Source organism: Balaenoptera musculus, chromosome 10, assembly GCF_009873245.2.
Source record: "Balaenoptera musculus isolate JJ_BM4_2016_0621 chromosome 10, mBalMus1.pri.v3, whole genome shotgun sequence".
Lineage (NCBI taxonomy): Eukaryota > Metazoa > Chordata > Mammalia > Artiodactyla > Balaenopteridae > Balaenoptera > Balaenoptera musculus.
Window position 1 is genome coordinate 43059041 of NC_045794.1, and position 20444 is coordinate 43079484.

General features: G+C 56.7%; 2 protein-coding genes across 7 annotated transcripts in view; one reads left to right on the top strand and one right to left on the bottom strand.

Annotated features, from left to right (window-relative positions):
- The window catches only part of MAP3K12 (mitogen-activated protein kinase kinase kinase 12), a 15733-nt gene extending 2528 nt beyond the window's left edge, over positions 1–13205 (bottom strand). Inside the window, exons 1-12 of one of the 3 annotated variants that reach the window (XM_036867548.1) lie at positions 13110–13203; positions 4805–4978; positions 4497–4705; positions 3701–3884; positions 3343–3534; positions 2904–3062; positions 2579–2737; positions 1730–1838; positions 1370–1479; positions 1130–1246; positions 869–1006; positions 49–673 (exon numbers count right to left, since the gene is read on the bottom strand). In XM_036867548.1, the coding sequence (XP_036723443.1) occupies positions 49–673; positions 869–1006; positions 1130–1246; positions 1370–1479; positions 1730–1838; positions 2579–2737; positions 2904–3062; positions 3343–3534; positions 3701–3884; positions 4497–4705; positions 4805–4941 (2139 nt within the window). In that variant the 5' untranslated portion in view covers positions 4942–4978; positions 13110–13203. Of the gene's footprint in view, positions 1–48; positions 674–868; positions 1007–1129; positions 1247–1369; positions 1480–1729; positions 1839–2578; positions 2738–2903; positions 3063–3342; positions 3535–3700; positions 3885–4496; positions 4979–13109 lie in introns of all 3 variants that reach the window. The other 2 variants (XM_036867547.1, XM_036867546.1) reach the window with 2 other exon arrangements.
- Positions 13206–15035: 1830 nt separating this feature from the next.
- On the top strand, positions 15036–20179 carry TARBP2 (TARBP2 subunit of RISC loading complex). Of its 4 annotated transcripts, none has more exons than XM_036867516.1 (9): positions 15036–15209; positions 15756–15925; positions 16753–16855; positions 17454–17549; positions 18109–18181; positions 18401–18518; positions 18830–18957; positions 19388–19589; positions 19746–20179. In XM_036867516.1, exons 1-9 carry the CDS (start codon positions 15157–15159, stop codon positions 19901–19903), a joined length of 1101 nt encoding a protein of 366 aa, XP_036723411.1. In that variant the 5' UTR covers positions 15036–15156; the 3' UTR covers positions 19904–20179. The 4 variants fall into 4 exon arrangements, with proteins under 4 accessions (XP_036723411.1, XP_036723414.1, XP_036723413.1 ...); XM_036867518.1 differs by having other exon boundaries at positions 15081–15209; positions 15761–15925; XM_036867517.1 differs by lacking the exon at positions 15036–15209 and adding an exon at positions 15359–15457.
- Positions 20180–20444: the final 265 nt, after the last annotated feature.

Below are 20444 nucleotides of genomic sequence, written 5' to 3' on the forward strand. Positions count from 1 at the left end.
CGGAGAAGAAGGAAAGAGGAAGAGCTCAGGAACCATTCCATACTTTACCTGACTTCGGGTGACAGCAGCCCTGTACAGCAGTGCAGCTGGGGTCAAGTGCTGGGACCCAGCCCGGCTTCCTCCCCGTCCCGCCGTCCCTTCCCTTCCAGTTCCCAGCAGCCCTACACCGTCACCAGGCCCTACTGGTGGAGGTGGCTCCCCTTTGGCTCCCCCTGGTGAATCCGGGCTGGTGGAGCCAGGTGCTGAGCCCTCACTTGGCGGGGTGTCGCCCCGGGCTGGAGGTGGTGAGCCAGGGTCCCCAGCTCCCCCTGTAGCCCCCCGGACCCGGGCTCCCAATGCTGCTGACAGCAGGTCTGGGGACGATGAAGACATCTTTCGGAGCAGGAGGTCATGGTGGAGCCCACGGAGGGCTGGAGGGCAGGCTTCCCAGGCTGAGGGTCCCCCTCCTGGCCCTACTGGGCTTCCTGGTCCCCCAGGTTCATGGGGTGGCACAACTGCTCGAAGCCCGGGCAGGTCCCCACAGCTGCCCTTGGCGCTGGCCTTGCGGTGACGGGTCTTGCCACGGCGACTCCTTCCTGGTGAGGGGGGGCCCTTAGCACACCCAGGAAGCCCCACCCCACTCAGGGCTGCATCTAGCTTGGGTAGCAAAGACTCAGTCTTGAGGATATCTGGCCTGGTGGGAGAGGGAAAGTGCAAGTTGGAGATTAACAAATTTATCACATGAAAGCACTCCCTAACCTCAGGCAGTACAAGGCACCTCTCTCCCATCTCAGTATCCGTCTTCCTGGCATCCTTAAGCCCTACTCCTGCCTCTCCAGCATCCCCCTTGCCATTCACAAGCGATGGCACTTGTAAACTCTGGTGCTACCTTTTGCTGTGGGGTGATAGCTTCTGTGGGACATTCCTCTTCTTGATGAGCTTCTCCATTGTGTTCCCGTGCAGGAGGCCTCGGGAAGGGTATGACTTCAGCAGACCTGGGCACCTCCGCTCTAAAGCTTGCTCCCTCCTAAAGACAAAACACTTTAGCTGGGCATGGGACCAGGGATGGGGGCCGAGGCTCAGTAGGATCTCCAAGTCAGGCACAGCTCCAGGAAGACGGGATTTGGTGTATGAGGGTGTGTGTGATTACCTGAGTAGCTCCCTTTCCTTCAGCTCCAGCTGCAACATGAGGGCATTAAGTTCCATGTACAGGTTGTTGGCTCTCTCCAGCTTCCGCTCATAGTGTTCCCTGATGTCCAAGGCGTGTCTGAAATGGGCAGAAGGGTCCCCGAGGTGAGCTGGCTTCACCTGGTGCGATAATTTATCCCAGTCTCTGGGAACTGGTCTGCAGGCCCTGCTATTGGTGAAATCACCTTCCCAAAACACACACCTGAGCTCCTCCCTCCTCCGCATCACCAGCTCTTCTTCTAGGCGGTGCAGACAGGTCCCTTCTGACTTAATTTTTTCAAAATGCAGCTTTACCTCTTCACGCCACTCTGCCTGGGGGGGGAGAGAAAATTAGGGGTGAGGAGACCTGTAGAAAGCCTTCGCAGGTGCCTGCACTGCTGCAAACTGTGTGTGTGGGAGCAGACGGGAGTGGGGCACAGGATCAACCAAGACCAGGTCTCAGTCCTTCAAGAGCTAATCTATCCATCCCCAGCCACCCTTCTTCCCAGCCTCCACTCAAAGGACACCATTATCCCTGCAAAGAAAGGGAGCTAAGGTATTCGTTTTCCTCCCCACAGCACACCTGGGACTTAAAGTAAGTCTCCTGGGGTGTGGAGAGTACGTCGGCTGAGGCGATGTCCAGATGCAGCAGGATCTGTCGGAATGATGGACGATTTCGTGGTTTGCTGTTCCTGGAGGGAATGGAGTTGTGGGAGAGAAAGGAATTTCAGGGAGGTCCAGAAAGGAACTAGAGCATCCTTTCCCAAAGCATGTCCTGGAGAATCCAACTCTAGAATGTATTCTGTGACAAAAGAATTCCCTGGTCAACTATCTAGGAAATGTTACAGTCATCTGTTAGCATATCAAAGTCCTGCAGTAAGGAAACCTATTTAATCCTGTTTTCCAACTTGTTTGCCAAAACAAACCTTTTTGAGTAACTCCATTAAAAGAAACACATTTGGGGAAATGCTTAACCAAAGATTAGAAATCTCCCACCTTCCTCCATGGTCTACGTTCCCTACAAGGGTCCAGGGCCTCCCGCGTTGTAAGACAGTCTACTTGAGGCTCAACCAACCATGCTCAGTGGCTGTGCTGGTCCTTCACAGGCGCTTCATAGCCACCCTCTATATCAGACACTGTTGTCCCCATTTTGCAGATAAGGAAACAGGTTCAGAGGGAACACTGCTTGCCCAAGGTCACACACAGTTTGTGCACCCCTGCAGACTATTGGTCAGCCCAATTTCTCTCAGTTCTTTATCCTAGTTCCCTTGATACACACTCTGAATCCTGGGGTCTTTCTTGGAGAGCCATATTTGGGAGCTCTGTCCCCCTTTCCCTGTTCAGGATCCTGGGCCTGGGTGCCTGGGTCCTGGGTGCTGGCTAACCGTCAGCCACACTCCCTTGCTTCCCAGCTTGGCCAGGTGGTCCTTACCAGCACTGGCGAAGCAGGATTTTGAAGCCGTCTGGGCAGCTGGAGGGCACAGGCAGATGGAGACTGTTGCTTCCCACACCCCAGATGATGGCTGAGGAATCTACGTCTTTGTAGGGGATCTCACCAGTCAGCAGTTCCCACAGCACCACACCAAAGGACCTAGGGATAAGAGGGACGTCACTTGGGGGTTCTTCCTCCAGAGGCCCTGCAGGTTACTGCAGGCTCGTCTCACTTCTCACTTGTACTCAGGCCCTGGAAGAACCCCCCACCCCGCCAGCTCTCATGCTGGCCGCCTGCTATTCTCAGTCCTCAGCCTGGCCCTCACCAGATGTCGACCTTCTCAGACACAGGCTCGTTGCGGATCACTTCAGGGGCCATCCAGGCTACTGTTCCTGCAAAGGACATCTTGGTGCTCTTGTCACTCAGCTCCTTGGAAGTGCCAAAATCGGAGATCTTCACCACATCGTCGTACGTGATTAGCATGCTGGTAAAGAGCGTAGTCAGCTGGGGTCCGGGCCCCTCCACGCACCTCATCTAGCTGAAGCAACTCTACCTTTCTGTTTTAAGTCATTTGGGACACCCAGAAACGGGGGGCTTACCACAGCCCTCTTGAGATAGGACTGTCACTTGGGAGGGGTTTCTGAGATGGCCACATGGACTTTAGGACAGGGTCTGAAAGCAGGGAGATGGTCACACTGACCTGTGTGGGGACACCTACAGGAGACCGTGCACAGTAGCTTCTCCCTGCTTGCTTGCTTACTCACTTGGGGGACTTGAGGTCTCGGTGGATAATCTTGTGCAGGTGCAGGTAGTTCATGCCACCGGCAATGCCCATGGACCAGTCAACCAGCAAGGAGGGGGTGACAGGGCGGCCAGCCCGCAGCACCTCATACAGCTGGCCCTGGGCGCAGAACTCCATAAGGATGCAGTAGCAGGGAGCCTGGGTACACACGCCCCTGGGAGCCAAACACAGTGGCATGAAGGCCTCAGCCAGCCCAGCATCCACTTGATTCACACCTGGCACCCCCATTCCCACCCACGCCATTCTGGCACCCGCTTCAGGAAGGGTGCGGTAGATCCCTGCCCTCAAAAGAGTACCCCGGCCCCTGCCCCAGACCTTACTTGAAGGTGATGATGTTAGGGTGCTTCAGCTTTCGCAGGTGCTTGATGTCAGTCTCCTTCAGGTCCCGTACCTTCTTCACAGCCACCTCCTCCCCATGGAAGCGCCCCAGGAAGACGGCGCCCTGGGCCCCTGAGCCCACCCACTGCAGGTCCAGGATTTCCTCAAAGGGGACCTCCCAAAGGTCTGTGGACAGGAGGCACAGTGCCACAGGCTCAGAGAGCCACACCTGGGGCCTTGGGGTGGTCAGGCTCAGGGAAAAGCATTGGGTTGGCTGAAATGACTCAAGGAGGGTGAGGCAGAAAAGTAGCTAAAATGGGCTGAGAAGATGAGGGGACGGGAAGGAAATGAAGGGGTGGTCTAAAAAGAAACTGGGGGGACTTCCCTGGTGTCGCAGTGGTTAAGAATCTGCCTGCCAGTGCAGGGGACATGGTTCGAGCCCTGGTCCGGGAAGATCCCACATGCCACGAAGTAACTAACCCCGTGCGCCACAGCTACTGAAGCCCGCGCGCCTAGAGCCCGTGCTCCGCAACAAGAGAAGCCACCGCAATAAGAAGCCCGTTCGCCGCAACTAGAGAAAGCCCGCGCACAGCAATGAAGACCCAACGCAGCCCATAATAAATAAATTAATTAAAAAAAAAAAAGAAAAGAAAAACTGGGGAGTCAGTGGCTGATGGACAAATAAGGGGCTGGGCTCTGGGGAGAGAAAAGGATCATCAGGCGACTTAGGTGGGGCTGTCCAAACGGATCTCAGGCTCAGGGAGCTGGGGAGAGGGTCTCCTCGAGGACACAGCCTACCTTCCTGCTGCTGCTTGTGCTCCGTGGAGTAGGCCTTCCCAATCATGGTCCAGACAGGGCGCAGGCAGCCGAAGAGGCCTTCCAGGAAGCCGCTGCCGCTCTGGCACTGTAGCCGCACCTCATCTGCTCGAACTCTGGACGCCCGACTCTCAGGGGACCCAGTGGCTCCCCCTGGGCCCCCAGCATCCTGCTCGTGCAGCTGCAGGACACTGTTGGCAAAAGGCTCAGGGGGCGGCTCTCCACCTGGGGAGGGGCTGGGCCCGCCCCCGCCCTGCCCCCCGAGCGGCACTACATCTCGGAGTACACACTGGGTAGGCGTCAGGTCCTTCTCGGGGGTGCAGTCGGAAGTGTCTGGGTCCAGCTTGCGCATGGACGCCTCGCTTAGGGTGGACACGAAACCCCCAAAGGAAGGGGAGGGTGTGCGGGTCTCATGGAGGCAGGCCATGGCCTCTGGGCCCCGGTGTAGTGGTGAGCGGTGGGCCCTGTGGGAAAAAGGAGGAGGGGCCGTCAAAGCCGCAGGTGCCCCAGCTCAGGAGGCTCGCCCTAGAAGCAGGGGCATGGGGTGGGGAGCTGGGCTCACAAGAGCCTCCTGGAAGTAACACTTGAACCTCACCCTCAGGTACCTATCCCCCTCCAAGCTCCCCCTGGGATCCATCTTGGGAAACATAAGCTTCCTCTCAAGCATCTATTAGTGACACAAGTCTTCCTTAGGTATACAGGCAACATACCTAAGTACCATTCTCACGTAGATACAGGTAACAGCCCTGCTCAGGTACATACTGGTAAGGTACGTCCCAAACTCAAGTACGGTAATAGACTAGTTCCCTTCTCCCTGTAAGATTACTGTAATTCACCTCTGGAGCACATTATTTCTTTCACTTGAGGCTCACGTGCACACACGTGTCATATAAGGGTCCTTGGGATATACACATTCTGAGTCTCAACCTTAGGCACACAACAGTGACACTCCTAAGCCTCCCTCGCATTGAAGCACACACAGGTGACACTGCTAGGACTCAGTGCCGCTCAGGCACTCTCACATGACATTCCCGGGCCTCACACTCATGTACTTGATACATGATCCTGCTGAGAGTCTTATCCTAAGGCACATTCAGGGCTCACATCTGGGTCTCCCTCTCGGGTGCTCACACGTACACACCTGGGCCTCTCCGAGGTAAGTGACGGCTGTAACCAATCAGCTCCATTATCTGCCCAGCACAGACGAGGGAAAAAGGTAGAACCGTCCAAGGAGGATGCAGAAACTGTGTCAGGACAAGCTGTAGCCTACTGCTTCATCCCCCTTAGCCCTCCCATCAGTCCCACTGCTCCCCCACGGTTCAGTTCAGTCTCCTTTCCTCTTTCTCCATTGCCCTCTCCCCTCACTCCCCAAACCAAGATCCAGCTTTCCAAACAATAGAGATTTGTCCTAGTTCATAGCTGGGTGCTATCTATAAAGCAACCATTAAAAAATCCGAATCCTAGCTTTGCCTCTGTTGCTTACTGGCTGCGTGATCTCAGGCAAGCTGTAGTTGAGCCTCCATTTCTCCAACTGTACAAAGGGATAAACTAGCTATCACTCAGGCACAGCGAATTCTTCAACCTATACCAATCTTGTCCGAAGCCTGACACCAGAAGTCATCTGGTCTCCCATTTCTCTCCACATCTAGTCAGTTACCAGATCATCCTGAGGTGTAGGGATTCTTGAGGCCAGCAGTCCTCTCTAACTATTCAGCATAGTAGGGTCCCTCCTTAACCACCTGCATCGGAGCCTCTGAATCACGACTGGAGAGGGGTGGCAGGAATCTACAATAAAAAGGGCTCACTGGGTGGGGATGCACCTCTGATGGTCTCAGCTCTTGTAACTCTTGATTTCCAGGCCTCTCAAAGACCTTTTCAGTGGGTGGGTGTGGGGTTTGCCTGGATGAGTGTTTAACAAGCACCCCAGTTGATTCTTATTATGCCTGGCACATTCGAAAAGCCCTGACCCAGTGCCTTTCTAGTCTCTCTTCTCTAGTTCCATGTTACTGCCTTAATTCAGGCCTCATTAGCTGTGTCACCTGGCCCAGGACAACTGCCCCTTAAATGGTCTCCAAGTTCTTCTAAGGCTCCCCCCACCCCATTCTCCACCTAGCCTTTAGAAGGATCTTTCTAAAGCACAAATTGGCCAGCACCCCTCTTCTTCAAACCCTCTAGTAGCCCCCACTTGGTCCTGCAGCCTCACCTCCATGCTCTTGGCCCCTCCCCAGCCTCGTCTCCCACTGCTGTTGGTACCCAGGCCATAATGGACAGAGCTTGTCACCAAGCTACATCAGGAGTTTGGGCCAGGGCACCTAATGAGAATGGCTAACACTTATGGAAAGCTTACCATGCATGTTAGCCTCTGTTATAGGTGCATTAGCTTATTTAATCCTAACAACTCTAAGTTAGGCATCCTTACGCCCATTTGACAGAGGTAGCAGAGGTCTTAAATAACCTGCCCAAGGTGCTGTTAGCTAGGAAGAGGCTCAAGCTCCGTGCTCAGCCTGGAAGGCGCTTCTCAAGCCCCATCTGTTGTCTTCCAAGTCTCACTTCATCCTGGAAGTCTTCTTCCCTGTCCCTGCTGCTCTGAGTTACTGTTCCTTCTGGGCTGGCACAGCCCCCTGTGCTTCCTCCATCATGGCTCCCATTATCCTGGAGACACAGTGCGGTCGAGCGGGCGTCCGGCTCCTCCGAGAGCCTGCACTCCTGAGAGTGACGATGTCGCACGGGATCCCAGGGCTTCGAACAGCACCCGGCGAGCAGGAAGGTGTCCAGTAAGGTGCAACCACTGCCCTACACACCCCAGAGGATCGTCCTAAGGACCAGACGTACACTACGCATGCATTAGCTCCCTCATTCCTCAGAACCACCCAGGGAAGGAGGTATTATCATTGGTCCCTTTATATTCTTGAGAAAACTGAGGCTCAGAAAGCTGAAATCCCAGCCTCCGAATCCCCAACATATCCCGCGAGATAACGGCGGCTTCAAGAGGTGAGATGCACGTAGTAAGGCAAATGACAGCCCAAGCAACGTGCCAATTCGCCGGAGAACGTCCGCGGGAGGACCCGAGGGCTTTCGCCTGCGCCCCCCACGCCGGGCGTCCCTTCCGGACCACTGAGAACGAAGGCCGGGGCTCCCGGCGCTCCGCCCGGGTGGGCCTGCAGGGAGGGCTGGCGGGACTGGGGCACTCCGGCTGCTAGAAGCCAGAGTGAGGGCCGTTCGAAGCGGAGAGGAAGGGGTTATGGCCCCAGCTCCCCCTCCCGCTTCCCGACCTCCTTCCCGGCCGTCACGTGGCTTGGGGCTGGGGGCGGGGGCCCGGCGGCAGGAGGAGGGGGTCCGGGCGGAGAAGGGGAGGGGACGCAGCGGGTTGGGGGAAGCGCTGGGCGCTGCGGCGTAACCATGACGACTGGGCCCGAGGCGGCGCGTGAAGTCACCGGGACAAGATTAGCCCGGAGTCACGTGAGCGGCGATCGCGGGGGTGGGGCCCAGCCCGGGCCCCGCCCCTGACTCGGGCTGGCCCACGTGCTGGTTGCGGGCTGGCAGGCGGGGACCCTGGACCCCACCGGGGGTCCCTTCTTCCCCACGCCGACCCCCGTCCCCGCGTGCATTGGAGGGAGAGCCGGTGGTGGTGAAGAGAGGGGACTTGGGTTGACTTTGGGGGTGCGGTGCCACAGAGAAAGCAGGAAATGGTGAGACAGGAAGACTGGACACGCGAAACGGCGACAGGCACGGCCAGAGAAGGAGGGCCTACCTAGTTGAGAGAAAGCCAGACCGAACAGCGTGAAGCACAGGGAGAGACACTCCTAAGAAGGATGGACTGAAAAACTGATTTTGAAAAGCAGAGGACACTGAGTAAAAGGAGCTGAAAGGGGATTGAAAAACAGATCATCTGTGCCCTCCCCAATTCATTTCCTATTTAGAAGCTGAGCTCTGAGTAGGCACAACACCTGGCTTTTTAAAGGAATTTTTCAGCCTTCACCTGGTGTTTGGCAACCTGGAGCCTTAGGCATAGAGAAGGTGACACGCTCCGAGACACTTGCAGCCAAGCCTCCCTCCAGTTCCCCTGGCCTCCCCAGGGGCCCCTCCAGTATCCAGGGCCAGCAGCTGGGGAGAGGGAGAGAAGCCATTTCACCTGTTTGTCTTTTCGGGCAGTGGAAGTAGCTGAAGAAATAGGAGATGGGACCGAAGGAAAGGGAGGGAACCCAGGCACGCTCAGTCCACCCCTCCTTGTTCTCAGGCTAATGACAGCTCTTCCAGATTGACCTGAAGGAGCGTGTGTGTATTGGGGTGGGGGGTGGGGGGGGGGTGGAGCTGATGCCCCAGGGGATTATAGTAAACTGGAGATTCCTCTCTCCCAACACACACTCTCTCTCTGTGTCTTTTATCTCTGACCTGCCAGCTGTGTCCCACTGCTCACCACCTGGGCCTTGGCGCCAGGGCTTTGCAGGGCGGGGGGCGGGGGATATCACGGCTAGGAACCCCTGCCCCAGACATTCGGTCACCCTGGGGGTGGGATGTCTCCCTGGCCATCAATTATGCAGAGCATGGGGGAAGGGCAGGGATGTGACAGGAAGGGGTGGATATCTCTGTCAGTCATTCTGTCAACCATATTTACCAAAAGGTCACTGTGCAGAACTCGGCTCCAGATTGGGTGAGGGGAGAGAGTGGTCCCTAAACTATGCATCTTCCAGGGGAAGCCACTCTTCGGCCACCCCAGGAAGCCCCAATTCAGTTTCAGCTACCAGGTTCTCTGCTGGTGGTTCCCTCCAGGGGGCTGTAGGGGTGGAGTGCGGGCAGGGAGTACCCCACACCCCTTTCATTCCTCCTCCCAGATTCTCCTGCCTGAGATGCTGGAGGCCTGTGGCAAAGCAACCCATTAAATCGTTTCTCACTCCCTCCTGTTCTAACAGCAGAATCTCAATGCCAAGCTGCTTGTCTGGCTGTCTTGGGGGCTCAGTTGAGAGGCCAGGCCATCTGTCCAAGTCTTGGGCTCTCACACTGAGCACTCGCCACTGTCTTGGACCCTATTTTGCACTCAGGAAAGGAAGGAAGATTCCCCTTCTCTCCTGACTGGGGGTGGAGGGGATGTCTTCACACAGAAAGGAGACCCAAGACTTGGGAATGGTAGTTCCACCAATCCAGGCTTTGAGATCCTGAGAGAGTAAAAGACTCTAACCCCTCCTGGCCAAGGCTCCTGGCCACTTGGCTGCAGCTTGTTTTTGTTTTGCTTTTTACAGGATCCGTGGTCCTGGCCCCAGGGTTATTCTCAGATGGAAAGAACTACAGCTTTTCTATTGTGCCCTCATAAGGGGGGAATGCCTTCCCCTGAGAGCCTGGGCAAAACTGGAGCTCACCCCTAACTCCAGGCCCCCAGCCTCACACAGGTCCAGCCCTGAGACCCCTAGCTGCCACCACCTCTTCCTCCAGTAGGGTGGGCAGTGAAGGGGCTGGGAGAGAGGGGGCAGTACTGTTTAGGAAAAAAGAACCAGCTTTGGATTTGGAGAGATCAGAACTAAAACCTCATATTGCTGTGAATTAGTTCAAGGAACGTAATCCCTCCGAGACTCCCAACCCTATCTTATGGGATGATGAGGGTTAAGTAAGATGATGTGGGGAATGCCATGAGCACAGTGCTGGGGCTCCCGGCTTTGTCTTTCTGGTTGGCTGGACACCAGGTCTTTCTCTGTGGATTCTGGAGAGGCCATCTCTTCTGTCTGACCAGAAGGGAGACCAGAACCTTCTACTTCCCCAGGACAAATCTTGATTTCACGTCCCAGGGGAACCAGGTCACAATGGCAGTGGTGTGCTAGAGGCCCCCGTCCTTCCTCTGCAAATCCTTATATCCCACCTCCTCTGGACTGAGGGGGAAGGCCTAATTCCCTGTACCCCATCCTCACCCCCTGGCCATCGTGGCCCAGGATCACCCCGCAGCCCTACCCGTCAAGGTTTGAGGGGAAGGCGAGGGTAGGAGCAAGGTATGATGGGTCACAGGGGTCCCTGCTACTTAGGACCTCAGGTGCACCTGGAAGAAGTTAAGCGTATTTTAACAAATTGTTCCTGAGCCGGATGTGCATTTAAAAAGATCTGGAAGGATAGAAACCAATGTGTAACCATTTCTAAGTAGGTGGAATTGTGGGTATTTTTATTAAGAAATTAAAAAATCTATTTTAAACTGAAAAAGAAGAAATGAAAATTACAGAGTGCCTATATCCATTCCTGTCACCTAGCCTTGGACAGTGAGCTAGGGAGGGAGGGTGGATGGCCTGAGAAGCAGAGAGGCTTGCTTGAGGTCCTGTCTCTGCTCTTGAGCAGCTGGGCGACCTGGAGTACGAGACTTCTTAACAAACCTCAGTTTCTTCATCTCTAAATGGCGACAGTGGTCACTAATTCACACAGTGGCAATGCAGGATATTATGTGGGTAATAACATAGGCTCTGGGTCAGATACACCTGGGTTCAAATCCTAAACTCTTTTGCCACATACTGATTTTTTGATTTTGAACAGATTACTTAACTTCTTTAAGTTTCAGTTTCCTCATCCCTAAAATAGAAATGATGATCATTCTACCTCTCAGTATTGTTATAAGCAGTATTGAGATAATCCAAATAAAGTTCCTGGCCTGGTACCTGGCACACAGGAAGCTCCCTATAAACATTAGCATGTGGAAAGCGCCTAACAAGCAGTAGTAGATTTTTATAAACGTGTGTCCCTTCCCTTCTTTCCGTTGTCTCCCTCCGCAAAGCAAGAGGCAGCAGAGATGGTATAGGTGGAAAGGGAGCTAGATAAACACAGGGATAAAAAGGAGAGTGAAGAAAGAAGGAACCAAAGGAAAAGGGCTGTATCCTGGAGGATTCTTCTTCTCCTCTGGAATAGCACGCCCCTGCCGCCTCGTCACCTTTCCCCAGCACAGCTGCCCCTAGTTCTCCTGGGAGCAAAGGAAGGAGACAGACTAGTGTCTGTAGCCAGCCCATCGTGAAGCCCCCGTGTCCCCTGCTGGCGTCATCTCCACACTATCCTTGTTCTGCCTCAACAGGGACTCCTGAAGGGGTTGATTCCCTAATCCCTTCTTTCTCCCAGACCAGCAGGGCTAGGTGGGACTGCACGTGATAAGCCATTGGGCAAGTCCAGGGTGGTGGGTACTAGAATTTAGGGTCCTCTTCCTGGCAAAGCCAGAGTAGCACATCACCTCAGGGGGAAGGACCCAGAAACAGCAGTCAGTTTTTAGAGGGGTTTTGCCATCCTTAGCTGTAAGGACAACCAGAAAGTCCTGAGCCACTTTCTTACGTAAACTTCTTGCCTCCCCTGCCCATACTTGGGTTGAATTAGGGGATGGATATTTAGCAGTTCGTTTTCACATGTGCTGGGGTTAGTGTATCACACCATTGGTCTTCCCAGCATTGCCTCAGTCCCCACAGTGAGTGAGTAGATGGGTGGCAGGCTGGAGAGGGCAGAAGTTTTTTCCACCCTTAAGTGTGAGATAGGAGGGAGCAGGCCCTAAAGCTCAGAGGAACTTCAGTGCCTGGATGGGAAGACGCAGGGCATACTCAGGCCCTTTCCTTCCTGAATCCCTCCTACTTGCCTTCCCTAGATATGACCCTCTGGCTGAAAAATCAGAGCTCCCAGAGCCATGGAGTCCATTCTGTGAGTTGGAAGGGAAATTGTGTTTAGAGGGAGGCACTGACTGTGGCTTGAGATGATTCTGTGTTGGGGCAAGACCTCGTGTGCACCCCTTCCTGGTTGAGGGCTGCTGACCCACTCTCCTCCCAAGAGGGAGCAGGTAAAGGAGCTAAAAGGTGGGACTCTTCCCTCAATTCTAAGGGATACCCCACTATTTCCTTCCACTGTCTATAGAGCCTCTGACCCTTTCTCTTCCCTCCCCTTAGCCAAGGCCATGGTTATAGGAGTTTTAACTCTGTGGAAAGGATTCCTGCATATTTTTAAGCCAAGGAGTTTGAGGAGTATGTAGGGAAAAGGGAGGAGGTCCATGAAAGGCCTGGGCTTGAGAAATGGGTTAGGGGAGCCAGAGAAGATGGAGAGACTGAGGAGGGAGAAAGCCACCTAAGAATGGGGGAGGGGAGGATGACCATCACCTGGGCATCCAGGAACAGGTGCTCTTGCCTATAATCCTCAGGTGCAGCCTGCTAAGTGTGTGTGTGTAGCGGGGAGGGGAGTGAGGGGCACATGAGGCCTTGTCCTTCCTTTCCTGCCCTGAGGGGGCCCAAACTCTTCCTCCTCCTTCCCGCTCCCCCCTCCTGAGGGTGAGTGGGAGGAGAGGAGGATGTTCCCTTGCCCCCTGTCCTTTACGTCCGTCCCCCAGTCGTGCCCCCACCCCCACCCCACACACTCCTTTCCAGCTCTGGAGGCCCTTCGCCTCCAAGCTGGGCCGCGGCGTCCCTCCGCTCGGTTCCCCTCCTTCCCATCCCCACAGGCGTCGGGTCCAGGTCCCCAGTTCCTCCATCCCCACGGTCTCAGCATCCCCGCGCCACCCTCCCCGCACCCCGCCACATCTGCCTCCCGACCCTCCCTCGGCACCCGGACCCCAGGACCCGGACCCATCCCTGCCCCCGACCCTCCACAACTCGGCCCGGCTCTCACCTCGGGGGCTCCGCGGCCGCAGCACAAAAGGCGGCGCTGCTGCAGCTCGGCTCCGGATGCTGCTCCCGCCTCCTCCTCCTTCTCCTCCTCCTTCCCTCCTCCCCCCGCTGCCCTCGACCGGACCAGGGGCGCTGTCACAGGCGATGCTCGTGCGGTGTCCGGGTGCACGGGTGTCAGCCCCAGCTTTCTCCCCCCACCCCCCGACCCCAAGCCCCGTCCTCACGCGGCTTGAACTCCCGCTCCTTCCAAGGCCCCCGCCCCGGGCCCCCCGGGACGGACACGCCCTGAACGGGGGATGCTGCGCTGGAGCCGCGGCCTCTTAAAGGAGCCTGCTGCTGCCATCAGGCACGTTCCAGGCTCGTCCCTGGTCGTCCGGGCCCCGCACCTCCCTGCTGGCGGGGACCTGGAGCGATCCCACCCCCGGCCTTAAGCTGATTCCGTAGGAGCCCACCATGCTGGTCTTAAAAGCTCCCTCCTATACCCTGAGACAGCAGCCCCTCAGGTGGGACCCCCAGCCCCCAGCGCTCTAGCATCGTTCCCCCTGTCAAACGATCTTGCCTGTCTTCTTTCCCCTAATTTTCACAACTCCAGTTCCACCCAGCTGGAATCCACTCAGCTCAATGCCCCGTCCCCCTCCAGTGTTCCTGGATGACCCCTTGTTATTATTCCAAGATTCCTCCGGACCTCTACCCCCGCAAAGAGAAGCCCATCTCTTCCCTGATCCATTCCCAGAACACTCGTTAGAGTCAGACATTTTTCGTGATCTCTTTCTCTCCAAGGTCACAAGATTTTCCCTACAACTTTCAGGCCAGTGGCTGTGAGACCTTGGTGAAGAGGGAATGGAGCTCTGGGACCCAAAAATACGCGTTCTGCTCCGCACACAGATTAGTCGATTAGTCTTAAGAGGCCAGAATCCTCTCTTGCTCTCTCTTTAGCTGAGAGACCCAAGACCCACGGCAGAGGGAATGAGACCACTATGTGCCTTAGTCCTACTAATCCTGTTGTCCCACTATAGCCTGATTCTCAGTCCCCAGAGGGGAGGGTCTCCTGGCGTAGGGGAACCAGCTACAGTAAGGTGTAGGGCCATTCTAAAAACGCTTTGGGAAAGCGGAAACCGACAGGCTGCAGGGCAGAATTAAGGGGAAGGGAGGTGAAGGACAGCCTAGGAAAAAGAAGCAGGTTCTGTGAGACGAAGGCCCGAGAGCCAGGGGCTTAAGCCAAAGGCTGAGCGGGAACTGAGACTGAGATGGGCTAGGATTTACAACTGCCCCGGTGCCCTGAGGGGCAGAGGATAGTGCCCTCCCGCGTCCAGGCAGGGCTCACCCTCCCAGACTGCAGAGTCAGGAACCGACAGCAGCCTTGCACCTGGGCCAATCACAACCTTTTCTCAGAAAGAGGCGGGGTCAAGGGGGGTTGACTCTTCCCTTGTCCCCGCCCCTCTAGGTGAAGTAACCAGTCGCAATCCTCCTAGAGCAAGCGAGCGCAGTCGGGAATAACCAATTACGACGCGAAACTTTTCGTGCACGTTTGACCCTGCCCCTCCAGCTGTGACAAAGATGACGCGCAAGCTCCTGGGTTCTGTAGTTTTCAAGGGACCCGAAGGCCCCCCCCCCCCCCCCCCCCCAATCTCGAGTTCGCCCTTACCGCCCCGCCCCTAGACGCTTCCATTCTGCTAGTACGCATGCCCAGAGCCCCAGCCCTGAGGCTAGGAGACGCGGAAGGAAGGAGGCGGGGCGATATTAAAAACAAAACACAAAAAACAAAATACCACCCTCAGCTCGGGAAGCGACAGTGGATGAGTCCGCTCCTCCCAGAAGGCGGTGCTGCCTGCCTGGGCGAACCACGCGGAGGGTTGTGGGGCGGATAGCTCCCCTCCTGATGGAGACTCTTAGAGTCGGGTGGGCGGGGGACTCCATATCCCAGCATGCTCCGCGGCAGGCCCGACCGGCCGCGACTCGGGGCTTGGCCCCGGCCCTAGCTCGTCGGCGGTGTATTGGGGCGCGTGGAGGCTGTAGTCACGGTGGCGCCCGCGGGGACGGAGGAGGGAATGAGTGAAGAGGAGCAGGGCTCCGGCACTACCACGGGCTGCGGGCTGCCCAGGTGAGCCGCCTAGTACCAATCTCTGCAGGGCGCATAACTTGGCACGGTGCGGAGGGAGTAGCGTCGCGGCCCCAGCATGCACCTGGCCTGAGGGTTGTTCCCGGCAAGCACTGGGGTAGTGGGCCGTGGTTCCCGGCATGCACCCCGGCAGTGGCCACTGCCTCCAGCTTTAGCTAGTTCGGGGTTGGCCCGGTTCCCAGACTGCACTGGGGCGCTGGGCTTTATGCCCCCGACATTCAGTGCATTTGGTGGGTACTGGGGTCCTGGCCTGCACTGTGTCAGGGGACATGCACTTCCAAACTGCACTGGGGTACAGGATCCCTCGCCTTTACTAAGACAGGGAACAGTGCTTTCCCCGCTTGTCCTGGGGCAGTGGACCCTGCTTTCCCAGCCTGCACCTCTACTCCACACTGAACCCAGCCGGTGGCTGCCTAAGGTCCCCTGGACCCTATGTCCCCCATAGTGTGCTGGGTCTGATATGGCAGTGCTTGGCCAGGTGGGTGCAGAGAGGGGAGGTGTGATGAGGGTCTGTGCCCCTCCCCCCAGTATAGAGCAAATGCTGGCAGCCAACCCGGGCAAGACCCCGATCAGCCTTCTGCAGGAGTATGGGACCAGAATAGGGAAGACGCCCGTGTACGACCTTCTCAAAGCCGAGGGCCAAGCCCACCAGCCTAATTTCACCTTCCGGGTCACCGTTGGCGACACCAGCTGCACTGGTGAGGAAGGCTTGGGCAGCCTGGCTGGGGTGTGCATTCACAGGGCCCCATTGGCTTTATTGCTTGGAGTCTATTCACAGTCCTTTTCTCCAAGACCAGTGAGGGAAGGAGAGATTTCAGGGGAAAAATCACTGACTGGATTAGGAGAACAGGTCTGTGAGGAGGTGGGTAGGACTCGGGAGAGTTAGAAGGGCAAACCGCGCTGCCACAGTGATCCGGCAGATCGTTGTCATCCTGGAGGAAGAAGTAAGAGGAGATAAATCGAAATCTCAGTGCAGCATTTGGGGGAGTGAGTGCCCGCTGTGCTGGACTCTGTTCCAGGTGCTTAATCAGCCTAATCAAATTCACACTTACCTTAAACCGTGGTCGAATCCAGTGATGTAGGTGGTAGTATCCTCATGTTGAATATGAGGAAACCGAGGCTCAGAGAGATTCAATGACTGGGACAAGGTCACATGCCTAGTAGGTGGCAGAGCCAGGTTTTGACTCTAGAGCCTGCACTCCTTCTGTTTTTCCAGCCAGCTCTGTTTATTGAGAGAAAAGAAAGTGCTTCCCAGAGGAAAGTAAGGCAGAGAAAGAACCTCCAGACAAAGTGTCTGACCTCAGGAGGAGTTCTGCCTGGCATGGCTTGATTTGGGGAACTCGTGGAAAGATAAGGGCCCTTCATTCCAGCAGTTAGTGTTAACACTTCCAGTCTTGGGCAGGGGGAGGTTGGTGAGAGGGGGCTTGGTTGACTCCTTCTGGCTGTGAGGAGAGAGGCTGTGGGATGCTGGTTTCTCTTCTGTCCTTCCAGTGACCTCCAGTATTGCCCACACCCCCTCTCTCAGGTCAGGGCCCCAGCAAGAAGGCAGCCAAGCACAAGGCAGCCGAGGTGGCCCTCAAACACCTCAAAGGGGGGAGCATGCTGGAGCCGGCCCTGGAGGACAGCAGGTGAGGGAGGAACAGCCGAGGCATCCTAGAGGCTCTGTCAGGAACCCAGGCCCCTGCACCAGCCCCTCTGCCCCGTAGGCTTGGCCTCGTGACACTGAACCACGCTGACTTGGCCTCTTCCTGAGAGCTTCCTCTGGAACCCAAGCAGGATGCTTCCAGGGCTCCTGCTGCTGTGAAGGATTCTGGGGGACAATGGCTAGCCCCAGTGAGGGGTTATGGCTGTGGTTTGGGGCCCAGGTTGGGGCCTGGGGAGGGGGAGGGGTGGAGGCTGAGGTTGGAGGGAGCTGCTCCCCAACATACTTCCCCTCTCCAGCAAGATGTCATTCCCTCTTCCACACTCAGGTTGGTGTTTGTTGCTCCCATGGTTCTTGGGTAGGAAGAGACTCTCCTCCCACTTTTCTTAGTCTTTTTGATCAAGTGTTTGGCAGCAAAAGATCTCAGGAGGAACTGGTGGTTGAGCTTCCCTGAGTTTTTGTCTCTAGTGGGAAGAGATTTTCTTAGGGGATGGGCAGGTCAGGAGGACCTGGGTCCCACACCCTTTATTCCCCACCCCCACCCCACGTGGGTGTGAATCAAAGGCCCCCTTCCCCTCGGGAAGTTCTTTTTCTCCCCTAGACTCTTCACTGCCTGAGGACGTGCCGGTTTTTACAGCTGCAGCGGCTGCTACTCCTGTTCCATCTGCTGTCCCAACCAGGTATCTTGTGTCTCCTGACTGCCTGAGGGGGGCGGGAAGGGGTCCTGGCTCCTGGCGCCCTAGCCCTTGGACCCAGGCTGGTCAGGTATGAGGAAGTCTGAGTGTAAACAGAGGATGGAATAGTTGGGGACCAGAGTTTGAAGAATTTGCACCAGCTGGTAAGCTCTTGGGATGGGAGGTAATTTACAATTTTTCAGTAGCCACATGGTTGATGTTAAAGGTCTTGCAGGCCCCATTTTCTTCTGAGTTGGCCACGTGATGGCCCTGTGTTTGAGTCCCATCAGGTGCTTCTGGGGACTGGATATATACCCCTCTCCATTGTCCTGGCGAGGTGATGGTCAAGTGTTCCAGAAAATCGAAATGGGCCTGGGACCTGGAGGAGACCTTGCTAGGGTGGGAGGGGCAAGAGAGCGGGCTTGACGTTTGGAGAGACAGCTGCCTGCCTGGCGGGGAGTAGGGAGATGGCAGTGGGGGAAACCAGAGCAGGGCTTAGGACTCATGGGCAGCTGCCGAAGGAACCGGCCCCCTCAGCTTTGGCCCTGGGCCCTTTTTCCTTCAGGAGTCCCCCCATGGAGGTGCAGCCCCCTGTCTCCCCTCAGCAGTCTGAGTGCAACCCCGTTGGTGCTTTGCAGGTGTGTCCCCATCCTCATTTCCCATGCATGCCTGTCTTCCCTTGTACCAGGGGCCATGGGGGAAGCTGATGTGGGGCGGTTACCTTGTTCTGAGGGCTTCTCCCACCCCTCCTTTATTCCTTCTTTAGCCCCGAGTCTGAGGCTTTCAGGGTGGGAGGGGGAGAGGATGTGAGGACTCTTTTCTCACTGTCTTGTGCACCCTTGTTTCTCCCTTCCAAGGAGCTGGTGGTGCAGAAAGGCTGGCGGTTGCCTGAGTACACAGTGACCCAGGAGTCTGGGCCAGCCCACCGCAAAGAGTTTACCATGACCTGCCGGGTGGAGCGTTTCATTGAGATTGGTAACTGGGCGGAGGGGAGTTCCCATAGCTACTGTCCATCCCCCAGCACCCCAGCCACAGCCACAGGCAGCTCCCAGCCTCTCTCTGCTTTCCTGGCGGAGACCCCGAGCTTGGCTCCTTCCTCCTAGCTTTTTCCTTGCACCCTATCCTGCCCTCCTCTTTTGGCCGGCTAGGTTCTCGGATGCATGGCAGGTCCTGAGCTCCCCTTTTCATTTGACATCCCCTGAGGGGACCCTCAGCCCAAGTTGGAGCTGGGTGGAAGCACTGGGTCTATTGGGAACCATAATTCAGCAACCCTCTCCCCCATGCAGGCAGTGGCACTTCCAAAAAGCTGGCAAAGCGTAATGCAGCGGCCAAAATGCTGCTTCGAGTGCACACGGTGCCTCTGGATGCCCGGGAGGGGAATGAGGCAGAGCCTGATGACGATCACTTTTCCATTGTGAGTGGCTTGTGGGCCAGGCCCCGTGCCCCATCCTCCATGCCAGGGCAGGGCACTGGGGACTCAGGTCTGTGACTTGGAAGTGAGCCTCTCTGGGTCCCAGGGCTGCTTCTGCCCTTTTTCCTACCAGACCCAGGGTTTCTTGGGCCCCCCCTCAGCCTCAGCTGTAGGCCTGCACGGTGAGTGCGTTGGGGGAGGGGGCTGGCCCAGGGCAGGGGCCCTGTAGGCTTCTGTTACTGGAATGAGGAAGGCTGCCTGGCCATCCGGTCCACGGTCTGATAGTTAGAGGTGGCCACACAGGGATTGACTGGGGGAGGCAATGGGAGGAAGCGTTCTTTGGGCTTTTCTCTCCTTGGATGTAGGATGTCTGTTAAATGCCTGGGTCTCAGAGTCCCTGGCTGCATCCTTCTTCCTGTCCCCATCTCGTCAGGGTGTGGGCTCCCGTCTAGATGGACTTCGGAACCGGGGCCCAGGCTGCACCTGGGATTCTCTGCGAAATTCGGTGGGAGAGAAGATCCTGTCCCTCCGCAGCTGCCCCGCGGGCTCCTTGGGCGCTCTGGGCCCCGCTTGCTGCAGTGTCCTCAGTGAGCTCTCTGAGGAGCAGGCCTTCCATGTCAGCTACCTGGATATTGGTATGGCTGCTGGGGGGCCGGGGGATGGTGGGACTGGACCAGAGCAAGGATGCATGGGAGTAAGGGTTCGGGAGGGCACGGCGATGACGTGGACACCCCCTTCCCGGTGCTGCCTTCCTGCCTGGCACTGCCTCTCTCTTCTCTCTTGGTCTGCAGAGGAGTTGAGCCTCAGTGGGCTCTGCCAGTGCCTGGTGGAGCTGTCCACACAGCCGGCCACCGTGTGTCATGGCTCTGCATCTACCAGGGAGGCAGCCCGAGGCGAGGCTGCGCGCCGTGCCCTGCAGTACCTCAAGATCATGGCGGGCAGCAAATAAAGCCCCGGCTGGACTCGTGGACATTCGTCCTTTGCTCCCTACTCTTCCTGCCCCTGGCCCATGCATCTGCCCAGCTCTGGTACCCCCTGGAGGTGCCACCTCTACCTCTGACACAGACTGCCTGCCTGCAGGCTGAGGAGGGCACAGGGCCAGGAACCAGGGGCCTCAGCTGGCCCAGGTTCTGTCCTCACGTAACTGGTGATGACGAAGGGGAATGAAATCGGGGGCTCTCCAATGAGAGCCTCAAATAAACGTGCTGCTTTTTGGATTCTTAAACCCTGCTCTGTTTCCCTGAGTAGTCGGTGGCAGAGGTTAGCACCAGGTCACTTCCCCTGCTGTGCCTCCCTACTTTGCTCCCCACAGGTCCCCATGTTTGCCTTTCTGGTGGCGGGAGGTTGGGTGCACTGACCTCTGGGAACTCCATCGCCTGTTCCTGGAGAGCTTGGTTTGGCGGAGATGGAGGGGGCTGTGGTTCTTGGGACTCCCTCCCGGCCCTTTCAAGTCTCAGACAGACAGACACGCACACTGATTCAGAAGCCAG

What these genes read in the sequence shown, in the direction of transcription:
- TARBP2 (XM_036867516.1), top strand. Translation starts at nt 15,157, where the DNA reads ATGAGTGAAGAGGAGCAGGGCTCCGGCACTACCACGGGCTGCGGGCTG. An exon ending in CCATCTGCTGTCCCAACCAG is followed by an intron (nt 17,550 to 18,108) that starts GTATCTTGTGTC and finishes TTTTTCCTTCAG; the next exon opens with GAGTCCCCCCATGGAGGTGC. An exon ending in TGTCAGCTACCTGGATATTG is followed by an intron (nt 19,590 to 19,745) that starts GTATGGCTGCTG and finishes CTTGGTCTGCAG; the next exon opens with AGGAGTTGAGCCTCAGTGGG.